Below are 12,322 nucleotides of genomic sequence, written 5' to 3'. Positions count from 1 at the left end.
ACTCACTCACTGACAGACACACACACAGGCAGACACTCACTGACAGACACACACACACTGACAGTCAAACACTCACACACACACACACACAGGCAGACACTCATTGACATACATACACTCACTCAATGACAGACACACACACACTCACTGACATACATACATACATACTCACTGACAGACACACACACACACACACACACAGTCACTCACTGACACACATACACCCACTCACTGACAGACACACACACAGGCAGACACTTACTGACAGTCAAACACTCACCTCCCTGGGGTACATAAGGCTATCCTAACTATAAGATAAGGCCAGGGACTTATTAAAGTATTTAGAAAATTGGGCAGACTAGATGGGCCGAATGGTTCTTATCTGCCGTCACATTCTCTGTTACTATGTACAGTGTGGGGCAGCTCCTTACTCCTCCAGCGCGCTGTTTAGTATGCTGAGGCCATGATTATGTCATATTCCGGATCCCGGCATCACAGAGGGCGCAAGAGGGAGGAGTGAGAGGCTGCAAGAACAGGCCTGGCTTGTCCTTCCACCTCTCATCCGGACGGTCATTGGGATTTGTTGGCAGAGCAGGCACCTGCCATCAAGGTAAGCAGGTGCCTGCTCTGCCTTACCTAGCACAGCTTCGGGGGCGCCCTGAGGTGGCCACCTCCTGGCCCTCTGTAACAGGGCTCCTCTTGGTGCCCCCACCTTCGGGCGCCTTGATGATCGGCCCGGCGCTGGTGGGCGGCTCAAGAGCCATCCGCCCAGTGCTGCGGCACCAGACAGGTGCAGGTAACCCACCAGGAGATACCACGGTAGGCGCCCCCAGCAGGCCGGTGCCCTAGGTGAATGCCTAGTTCGCCTAACTGTTGCGCCGGCCCTGATTTTAGTAACAATGCATAGTGAAAAGAAACATGATTTGCTTCATCAAAGTAGAATAAAATAAAAAAATATATATTGAATGTTTTCATCTTGGAATAAAAATGTGGTTAAAGGAACAGTTTTGGTTTCCATAAAATATATTTACCAGGTTATTGTTGCTGGGATCTGTATAATTCATGGTTGCAAAACGGGCCAGGCCCTCATTGTAGATAAAAATACGCAGAGGTTCACAAGATGTGACAAGGACATATATTCTCAGATCAAACTTATATCCATCTATGAGGAATGGCTGTAATTAAATCAAATATCAATTAGCAGTATATTATAAAATCATGCAGTATATTATAAAATCCCCAAATGATTACTTAAAGGACCACTATAGTGCCAGGAAAACATACTCTTTTTCCTGGCACTATAGTGCCCTGAGGGTGCCCCTACCCTCAGGGCCCCCCTCCTGCCAGGCTCTAGGGTGAGGAAGGGGTTAAAAGCTCCCTTGGCGCTGGGGTATCTCCTCCTTTTTCTGCCGTCATCGGCTGAATGCGCATGTGTGGCAAGAGCATTCATCCAGTCTCATAGGAAAGCATTCTCAAGGCTTTCCTGTGGATGCTGGCGTCTTCTCACTGTGAAAATCACAGTGAGAAGCGCGGAAGCGCCTCTAGCGGCTGTCAATGAGACAGCCACTAGAGGCTGGATTAACCCATTTGTAAACATAGCAGTTTCTGTGAAACTGTTATGTTTACAGCAGAAAAGGTTAATCCTAGAGGGACCTGGCACCCAGACCACTTCATTAAGCTAAAGTGGTCTGGGTGCCTATAGTGGTCCTTATACACATTTTTTAAACAACTTTAAACATATTGCAATATTAACTAAAGATACTGCGTCATGTGTTGAAGCAAATCAAATTCCACATATACTGGAAAACTGAATAAAGTGTACTCCAGAACTTTTATGTGTACCTTAGCATTCAAAATCCCTTGAAACCCAAATTCTAAAATTCAGGTCAATATAGCTGATTTGCAAACATTTCCATCTTGGCTATTTTAGCCTAACTTTTGCAATATGGTTTTCATTCACTACGATTGGTTGTTTAGTGAATAAACTCTTCAATGTAAAAATCCACTTTGATTCTGATCCTCAAGGAATAGGTTTGAACAGTTTTGGTTCGTATACTCTCAAAGATTTTATTTTAAATCTCCATAACGGAGGTTTGAAAAGAAAAAGCCTTTCTCTTGGTAAATGTATAGCAATTGGTGTAGTAATAAAATAAGAAACTAATAGGCAAAGCTGTGATTGCTTTCTCATTAATGCGCATAAATGAACCCGTCTGGGGTTATTTACATTTAGTAATCATTACAACAGTAAATCTCAATGGTTGCAAAGTAGACCATAGCAGTATAGTTTTGGAAATAGGAAAGATGCCTCTTGAGGTAATGATTAAACATACTCTCTCCAAACTCTTTCAATCTGTTACCTTAGAAACGTACTGTTGACAGATCATGTGATCACTGTGTTTAATGTCTTTCAGATTGCGGGATAAAAAAATCCCGCGACCTTGGCAGCCACTGTCAGGCTTGCAAATATAGGTCTTGTTTTTCTTTGTGCGGCAGTAGGCCTGCAAGTCACCGAAACTGTGGAACAAAGAAATGGATTTTAGAAGTAACAATTACAAAAAGACATATTCATTTGAATGAAAAAATGCAAATGCTTTGGCACTTGTTTGCCAAGCTTTCTAGGGGTGACAGCTCATGGTAGATGGATTATCAAATGTCCCCTATCCATGGTACAGATACCATGATCACTCTACATTACCAACATTCAATTCATAGTTATCACTTTTAGACATTAAAGGGAAACTATAGTGTTAGGGATACCAACCTGTATTTCTAACACTATAGTTTCCTCTGCCTCCCCATCCCTGCTGGCCCCTGGCCAATAAAGGTTAAAAATCCTTTAGTCACTTACCTGATTACCCGATTGTCCCTCGGCGCTGGGTCAGTACTCTGCATCCTCTGACATCATCTGATTGGGGGTGGGGCTAATGCTCAAGCGCGGTGATCACCACAAGAGCATTAGGCCCTCCCCACAGGAAAGCATTGACTCAATGCTTTTCTTATGGGGATTTAACTGACAATGGTTGTCCTCATGCAGAGCGTGAGTACGTCCAGCATCAGTTGGGTGACCTAAAGTCCAGTAAAATCCTTAAGGCGCCTCTGTGGTTGTCTACCCAAGGCTGTCTTAGTGCTGCAATGTGAACATTGCAATTTCTCTAAAACTGCGATGTTTCACATTTATTTATTTATAAAATATTTTTTTATTTATAAAATATTTTATTTATTTATAAAATATTTTACCAGGAAAGATACATTGCAGGACTAAGGGCAATAGGGAAACTGCACGTAGACCACTTCAACGAGCTGAAGTGGTCTGGGTGACTATAGTGTCCCTTTAAGGATAATGAATCAAAGTAAGAAAAATGTCCAGGCACTAAAGAGCTTAATAAGGCACATTTATTAATAACAAAATGAATCCAGCAACGTTTTTTACTTTGTATTTCTTACAATATAGAATCCATTTAATCTGATATGTTATCCTACAATTATGCACTTGTTTCAAACAATGCTTGTACTATTTTGTAATGAGAATACCTTGGTAGAGAAAGGGTTAATATTAAGGCATTTCCTATACATTATTTCACACATCATTTATAAGAGAATGTGAGTTACCCAATAGAAGTCGCAAACATTTCGTGGAACAGAACAGGACTGTTGGGCTTCTGATAAGAATGGAAAGTAGCATAACTCAAGTGTCACTTAAACACTCTTCCCTACTCTGTGTATTATCACATTTATATTGTGCCAACATTTCCTGCAGCACTCTACAATTATACAGGGGGAGAGGGATGGGGATGGGGGGGGGGGGGGGGGAGTTATAAAACAACAAGAAATCAACAGACAAAAATAAAGTTGACAGAGACAAGGAGTATTTAGTGGCAGTTAGAGCGTTGATCTGTGGATTAGTCAATAACCCTTTAGTGTAATGAATTTTTTATGCAGTGTGCATTCACTGAGCCTTCATTAATATGGATTAAAACATAGAGCTATTTTTCACATATCTCAATGCAAATACAGAGGTATAAATGTACCACTGGCATGTTTCACTTCTTATATTGGTTTTACAACTTGGGCTACATGAAAGATCTGTCAGATAATCATAGTCTTTGATTAAAATACTCACTCAGCAGGCAAGCACCATGTCCGTGGAAAAATATTGTACTCTTTAGGGAAAAGCTTTAAGAGTCGGTTCATATTCCTTGCCAGTAAGTCCTTCCTGCATATCTCGCTCATTCCTGGAAAGTGGTTTATTTTCTGTTAAATGGAATATACAAGAGACATGGTGACTATTAGAAAAGCTCTTCAAATGTTAATTTCAATGAGTCAGTAATGTAACCAGTATTAGATGTTAGACAATTGTACATTATGTTTTACATTACTCTGCTACTTAAACAGCACTGTAGACTGCATGGGTTGTCCCAACACTCTTGCTTTGAAAATATGCTATAAATTTCATAACTCATGGAAAATACCTGAATGTATCCTTTGGATATTCACCACAGCAGTTTAATGAGGAATAATGATACATATATATATGACGCACAATATGCCATCATGATTTGAATGAATTTACTCTACTAACATAAATATCCCTGCAGAAGTCTGGATACAAAGTATAGGAATTTAGATAATTACTATCCCGTTTGGACATATTCCAATGAATTCAGAGGTAGTCTTGCACATAGCTGGAAGATCACACATTTTGTTCATTGCTTATGGTTTTATTTTGCCTCTGAATTGCCCAGAATGCTTTTCTGCTCAGTGACCCTGCCACCTCTATAAGAAAATAGTTTTTCAAGCCAAAGGACCTGAAATCTTTTCATATCCATTACACGTTCCAGTGACACAGAGCAGTCTGTCCAAAAAACGGTCCATTCTTCGTCATCTCCAACCTCCTTGAATCCACACTTACGAACAGCTCGACGCACTGAAATACAATTGATGGAATGAGTAGAATATTTTATTGGTTTCCATGGTGACTGCTCCACTTTCAGACCTTGCACAAGTTGTCTATTACTATTACAATTTATTACAATTACAATATTGTAAAACAATATCTATTACAATCTATTACAATTTTGTAAAAACAACCACTTTATGTCAGGTGTAAACAAATGACTTGCTGTAGCAGTCTCTACAGCAGGGGTAGGCAACTTTTTAGCAGCACTGTGCCGATATAGGATTGTGATGCCCCGTAGCGTGCCGGTCCTATTTTTTTTTATAAAATCGAGGTGTGTATGCTGCCGTATTCTGCTTGTGTTATTTTTACTATAATTGCTTTGTATCGTTGTATTTGTACGTATATATGAAGGTCTGTCTTTAATAATGACTGGACCCTGGGCAAAGCATTTGCTTAGAGCCCCTGGACCCTGTCCCCCCTTCCCAGGCATGCAATCACGTCCTCCACCTCAACACAGTGGCGGACCTAAAGTAGAGAGGTGCAAGAATTCTTGGCGGTCTCCCTGTTGCACGGGTGATTCAAAGGTAGATCCCCATCTGTCGTGCAACTCCAGAAATGCATTGACAGCTGGAGCTCTACCATTTACTCATGTTTGCAGGTCTGTATTTAACACTAAGCAGTTTTTGTGTGTTTTTGTGGAATATGTTTGTATGTGGTGTTGGCATGATTGCAAGCGCACACACACACACACACACACACACAGAGACATACTGACACACACATAGACATGCTGACATACAAACATACTGACACACAGATATACTGACACACACAAAGACATGCTGACACACAAAGACATGCTGACACACAAAGACATACTGACACACAAAGACATACTGACACACAAAGACATACTGACACACACACACACACTGACAGACATACTGACACAGACATACACTTTAAAACTCACCCTCCAGTTTCCTACCTTTTCTGCTGGTGGCTGAAGGCGTTGGGAGTTGGGGTCTAGAGCTCTTGGCCAGCCCCCTCCAATCTGCCTACTCTTCTTTCCTGCACGCTCCTCTCTTTGTGGGAGGAAGTGATGCGTGGCCATCACATCCTCCCAGCCTGCTGCCGAAAAGCAAGGGGCCCGCTCGCGCTGTTAAAGCACCTCAGCGTGTGACCGGGTCCCTGCTGACAGAAGCCCAGCGGGTGGTCCTTTGTGCAGATTACCAGCCAGAGGGTTAGAAATAGTTGAGGCCAGCAGGGCTCACGGTGCAGCTGCCCAGTTTGCCCCGCGTTAAAGACGGCCCTGCGTATATGAGCTATTATATTGTTTATGTTCATGAGTAGTTTATGGTATTGTGTATGATACATATGAATGTAAGCTGTGTATGGGTGCTGCTTGTGGAATTGTATGTGTGTGTGGATGGATATGTCAAAGTGTGTGTTTGGTAGTGTGTGGGGGCTGTTTGGGGTATTGCATGTGGGGTTGTGTGCATGTATGTGGATTGTTAGTGTTGTTTCGTTTGTGCGGATTGTGTGTATGTTTGTGTGTGGGCTGTCCATATTATTTGTATGAGGGGAGGGTTATTCTGCATTTCTGTGTATATCTAGCAGTGTGGGTGACTTCCCTGGGTTCCAGTGGGGACTAGTCCGGCCAGGTACATGTCAAGGACAAGAGCTGCAACAGCAACTGCGAGCTGCTCTACTACAGTGTGGCTTCCTATTCACAAGTGCTGGGAGGAAGTAATCTGAGATCACTACCTCTACGTGCTGCAATGCATAAATTGAGGATTGTCCTTCACCACCTTTTCGGATTAGCAGATATCTAAAGTTTTACTGGGACTCCTGATAGGCCAGAGCCTGTTTGACTCTAGCAGCCTTGAGTGCCGTGCAAAGACACCTCGAGTGCCGTGCATGGCACTAGTGCCGTAGGTTGCCTACCCCTGCTCTACAGTATCTATGTACATTTTCCAGATACCTGGCTCTGGGATGGGGAATTCCTATCACCCGATACCCGGGACACACAGTTCAGGGCACTGGGCAGTTTTTTGGGGGATTTTAGCCCTGCTGCATGGCTTGTTCCTGCATAGTTTAACACTCATGATTGTCGGGCTGAGTATGATGGGAGTCATAAATCGGCCTTTTAAGATGGTGCCTATAATTATATCACTGAAACTGTGCTTACCACTTTCATACTTGCAGTTTGCTAAGTTGATACCAAGGGACCTAAAAAAAAAAGAAATAAAAAGGTGCATTAATATAGCCTTGCTGCTTAACTGCCATACATGGTACATCATCTAAATGGTGGGTTTGTCATTTATAAAATTAGGTAAATACAATTTATAACCTGCACCTGTAACAGGGGAAATTGGAGGGTGCAAGTAAAATTAATAATAAAAAACTATATTCCAAATTAATAAATATAAAAATAAGTTAAAAGCAGTACACTAAGGACTACTAAACAGTGCTATGTACCATAATGCAAAATGCAATATAAAGTTTGTAAAAATGCATTTCAACACATTGTTTAACTCATTGTTAAATGTATTTGTATTAACGTTCAATTGCATTTTGCATGGGAAAGAAACAATCAGGGTTATTCACTAACATGAGAATTAAAAGTGAATTTAAACTTGAAGGTAAAATGACCAAACTGTAAAAATTATCCAAGTTGGCTATCCTGCCAGTTTCGCTTGAAAAAGACCCTGAGGGGTTGAAACGTCGCTGTGTAGCTGCTGGTTCTAATAAATTGCCTATTTTTTGGAATTTATTGGAGTGCCTGTATTCATTTTCTACATTTTACAAGTTATATTTGGTCCATTCTGGTACTGGGACGTATCCAGTGAAAGCACCCTGGATCCCTGGACAAAAGGTTGAGTGCACTTCCACCAATTTTTTTACAGTTTCGCTACCTTGGCATCAAATTTGAAATTCACTTTAAATTCTCACTTTAGTGAATAACCTTGAATGATTTAATGAAGATTATGTTGCTGATTGTATGATAAAACAATACGGTAAAAGACCTGCGTTTTTTCTTCTTTTTCTTTTTGGGTGGATCTACTGCTGGATCTGCTACTGGTGTGTTCAAATCCATGTTATTTTCTTTCAGTATACCATCCAGTTCAACGAGACCCTCGTTTTCTGGAAAATCAAGAGGTTCTTGTCCAAGGCCCACAGTGTCTGATTGAGGATCTTGCATCTTTATGAACTTTATTTCCAGGTTCTCGTTATCGGTATCAGAGTCACCTGAGACAGCTTCTTCGTCCCCTTCGTCATCATCCCCAGATTCAGCGTCAGATTCATTACAAGCTTCTGAGAGGACCTTCATTTTACTAAGTAAAACTAAGGCTGAAATACCAGAATGCAGAATCAAAATATATCAGCTATAGGAAAACTACTGCTCTCCAAAAGCTGAGCAAATTGTGTTAATATGCTTAACATATATTTTAATTTTATAAACATTTAAATCGTTGCCATCTAACCCTTGTATTTTAAATGCCAATGTCCCTATAGTGACAAAGACATGTTGCTGCTTGCTTAAAAACACTGCAAGTTGTTTTGCTGTGAACAATGGGACTGTTTATAGCACCATAACACCAATCGAGTACAACTAGGGTTTAGGGGGAATTAGGGTAAACTTAATGTTGGGGGTTAGGATTAGGGGGATGAAGTTTAAGGACAATTTAGAATTGAGAGAATTTAAGACCAAGGGGATGATTAGGGCTCCTTACCTTCAAGATGGTGTTGACTGCAACCAGGGCCGGCCTTAGGTAATTAGGCGTCCTGTGCGAAAATTCTACACGGCACCCTCCCCCCCCACCAAGTTGCCTGTATACAGTCACACACACAGGCACCAGGGGCGGCACTTTGCAGGGGGCGGTAAAAAAAAGCCGCCCCCAAACACCCAGGCAGATATCTTGCTTGCCTCGCTTCCTGGGGGGCTCAAGAGCTGGCCGGCCGGCCACTTTTGAGCCTCCCCCCCCCCCCTCCCCGCAGGCTGGCATACTCTCCTGAGCTCTTCCTGCTCAGCTTCCTCCGTGACGCTTAATGAAGCCGGGAGCCGGAATATGACGTCAGTCTGGCTCCCAGCATCACTAAGCGACGCCTACTCAGCCTGTGCGCCCCCGGCCTGCCCGCCCGCCCAGCAGCCACACTGGACTGCAGGTAAGAAATCCACTCCAGCTCTCCCAGGGAGGCTGGGTGGATTTTAAATAAAATTAAGAAAATATTAGTTTGTGAGTGTTGGTGGAAATGTCTGTGTGTGTGTGTGTGTGTCTGTGAGTGTCTATGTCTAAGTGAATGTGTGTGTGAGTGTGTGTCTGTGAGTGAATGTGTGTGTGTCTGGAGGTGTATGTGTGTATGTGTCTGTAAGTGTTTATGTGTGTGTGTCTGTAAGTGAATGTATGTGTGTGTGTATAAGTGTTTATGTGTGTGTCTGTGAGTGAATGTGTGTGTCGGTCAGTGGGGGCGTGCCTCTGTGAGTGAGTGAGTGCGTGCGTCTGTCAGTGAGAGTGTGTCTGTCAGTGTGTGTCCAAGTAATAGTGTGTGTCATTGTTTGTCAGTGTGTGTCTGTCAGTGAGTGTGCGTCTGTTAGTGAGTGAGCGTCTGTCAGTCAAAGTGCGACCTTGACAGAAAGGGGTGGGGAAATTTAAACTCTGTTACAGGCATGTACACACACACACTCAGTTAAAGGCAGTCACACATCCAGGCACAGGCACACACAACGGCACAGCTACAGCGACACACACAATTAGAGTCACACATAGTTAGACAGTCACACACACACAGGCAGTCACACACACACACAGACAGAGAGTCACACAGACACACACACACAGGCAGACAGTTATACACACACAGTCACACACAGATAGACAGTCACACATACACAGATAGACAGTCACACACAGGCAGACAGTTATACACACACACACACACACACACACAAACACACACTGATAGACAGTCACACACCCACAAACACACACTGATAGACAGTCACACACACACACACACACACACACACACAGGCAGACAGTTATACACACACACACACCCAGATAGACAGTCACACACACACACACAGATAGACAGTCACACACACAGGCAGACAGTTATAAACACACAGACACACACAGATACACACACACAAACAGGCAAACAGTCACACACACACCTTTACCTCTTTCCAGTGGATGCAGTTGGTTGATGGGGAAGCAGGGACTCCTTACCTCTTCCTGTGCAGCAGTTACCAGGGGCTTCGGGAAGGTATTAGTTCCGCCTCGCGATAAGCCCCGCCCCCGCCGTTCGATAAGCCCCGCCCCCGCCGTTCGATAAGCTCCGCCACCTCGCTTTTTTTTTATTTTTTAAAAGACCCGGGTGGAGAATAATTAATCCTCCACCCGGGTACCTGTTTTAGCTCCCCTGCACTGCGGCCATGTGCGAGCTGTGTCGGCTGTCAGGGCGCCCCCTGGTGCATGGCGCCCTGAGCTCGCACACCCCTAAGGCCGGCCCTGACTGCAACTCCCATGTCTTTTTAGTACATGCCAAACTGGTCTGAGAGTGACAGAAGTTAGAGTCCTCACAATCTTTAAGGCAGGTTTCCCGAGCCACCTAACCCAACCCAAATTACCCTAACATTACCCAACATTGCCAATCTATTGCATACAGGGTACACAGTGCTGTACCGATGCCCGTATTGAGGTGACATGAAAGCAACATTATGTTAAAAATTTATAAACCCCATCACACATTCAACTAAAAATGTGATAAGTGTCAGCAGTTATTCCCATTTTAAAACATCTGCTATAATCCTTTATTGGCTAAATACTGAGTTTTGGTAAAATAATGTTTTTTGAAGAATTATGTTAGATGTGCATGGGTAAAAAAAATGTTTTGTTGTTTTTTTCTAGAATCAGAAATCTATATACATTTATATTCCATTATTTTTAAATGATGAATTCATAAATATAATACAGTGTTTAACTTTCATGTCATTTGCAAAGTTTCATAGAGTGATTTTATTTTTAAATATCATTTTTTATTTGTTAATTTGTTATGCATAGATAGGAGAAAATAAAATCAAAGCACAGAGGTGAAGATTCATAAAGATGCAGTTTGATAAACACAGACTCTCCCAGCATACCTTATATTGTAAAGGAACTTCTCTGACTGTTACTGTACAGGAGGGCTGGCTCTCTATGGCGTTGCTATGGACGCTTCCCCCTGCTTCCGGCTGGATTTCCAGGGGTGAGGGGTAACATGTAAACCCATGCCCCCCCATGTGGGGTACAGACAATGCCTCCTTACTGTCCCCTGGCAGAGAGAGCTGCCCCAGCCTCCTCCCGGATAGCACACACTTCAGGAAACTTGATACAACAATTCACCGGTTACCCTGGAAACCGAGCCTAGCCATTACCGGCCAGAGTGCGGGTGGGGCTGAGGGCGTGCATGCAGACTAGGGGGCAAATTCCATTATTTAACCCCTTATTGAAGGGCAGTTTAGGAGTGTGACCTCAGTAGGGGGGAGAAGGAGCTTATTATCTGAGTTCAGTTCATTAGCTGTGCTTACATTAAATCATAGGTGTCATTAGTTTCTGGAGCAAAAACAAATTACCGACACACCCTCCAGCACTTACTGGAGTGTCTGTGAGGGTTACTGGGGTGAGTGCTGGAGTGGCTGTGAGGGTTACTGGGGTGAGTGCTGGAGTGGCTGTGAGGGTTACTGGGGTGAGTGCTGGAGTGGCTGCGAGGGTTACTGGGGTGTGTGCTGGAGGAGGTGTGAGAGTTACTGGGGGAGAGCTAGAGTGGCTGTGAGTGTTACTGAAGGGAGAGCTGGAGGAGGTGTCAGGGTTACTGCAGTGAGTGCTGGAGGGAGTATGAAAGTTACTAGGGTGAGTGCTGGAGGGGGTGTGAGTGTTACTGGGGGATAGCTGGAGGAGCTGTGAGGGTTACTGGGGTGAGTGCTGGAGGGAGTGTGAAAGTTTATATGGTAAATGCTGGAGGGTGTGTGAGGGTTAGTGGGGTGAGTGCTGGAGAGGTGTGAGGGTTATTGGGGTGGGAGCTGGAAGTGTGAGGGTTTGTGGGGTGAGTGCTGGAGTGCTTGAGGGTTGTGAGGGTTACTGGGGTGAGTGCTGGAGTGGCTGTGAGGGTTACTGTGGTGGAATCTCGGTAAAAATAAATTTAGTAGGCCGAGATTACCACGTGGCATGTGTACGTGCATATGCTGACGTATCGATCAGTTGGTTGCACGAGGCAAGATACGATCAGTAGTGTACGGAGCATGTGCAAGAATACAGGATGTAGTATTCCCCCTCCTCCATTGTGCTGGACAAGCCATGTGGTCAAACAGGAAGTTAATTCTTATTTGTGTTGATTGGTTAATAGAATGTGCGGGTGGAGCTTAATATGGGAGGAGTT

At 43.5% G+C, this 12,322-nt stretch overlaps 1 protein-coding gene across 1 annotated transcript in view; it reads right to left on the bottom strand.

The window, feature by feature from the left end:
* TTLL13 (tubulin tyrosine ligase like 13) overlaps positions 1-11,262 on the bottom strand; it is a 36,121-nt gene extending 24,859 nt beyond the window's left edge. Inside the window, exons 1-7 of the mRNA XM_063445651.1 lie at positions 11,049-11,262; positions 7,927-8,251; positions 7,089-7,129; positions 4,806-4,924; positions 4,121-4,251; positions 2,358-2,514; positions 1,032-1,175 (exon numbers count right to left, since the gene is read on the bottom strand). Of these exons, the coding sequence (XP_063301721.1) occupies positions 1,032-1,175; positions 2,358-2,514; positions 4,121-4,251; positions 4,806-4,924; positions 7,089-7,129; positions 7,927-8,231 (897 nt within the window). The 5' untranslated portion in view covers positions 8,232-8,251; positions 11,049-11,262. The remainder of the gene's footprint in view (positions 1-1,031; positions 1,176-2,357; positions 2,515-4,120; positions 4,252-4,805; positions 4,925-7,088; positions 7,130-7,926; positions 8,252-11,048) is intronic.
* Positions 11,263-12,322: the final 1,060 nt, after the last annotated feature.

This window comes from Pelobates fuscus, chromosome 3, assembly GCF_036172605.1.
Source record: "Pelobates fuscus isolate aPelFus1 chromosome 3, aPelFus1.pri, whole genome shotgun sequence".
NCBI classification, from domain to species: domain Eukaryota; kingdom Metazoa; phylum Chordata; class Amphibia; order Anura; family Pelobatidae; genus Pelobates; species Pelobates fuscus.
The sequence above is the reverse complement of the archived record's forward strand: the minus strand, read 5'-3'. Positions and strand labels throughout refer to the sequence as shown.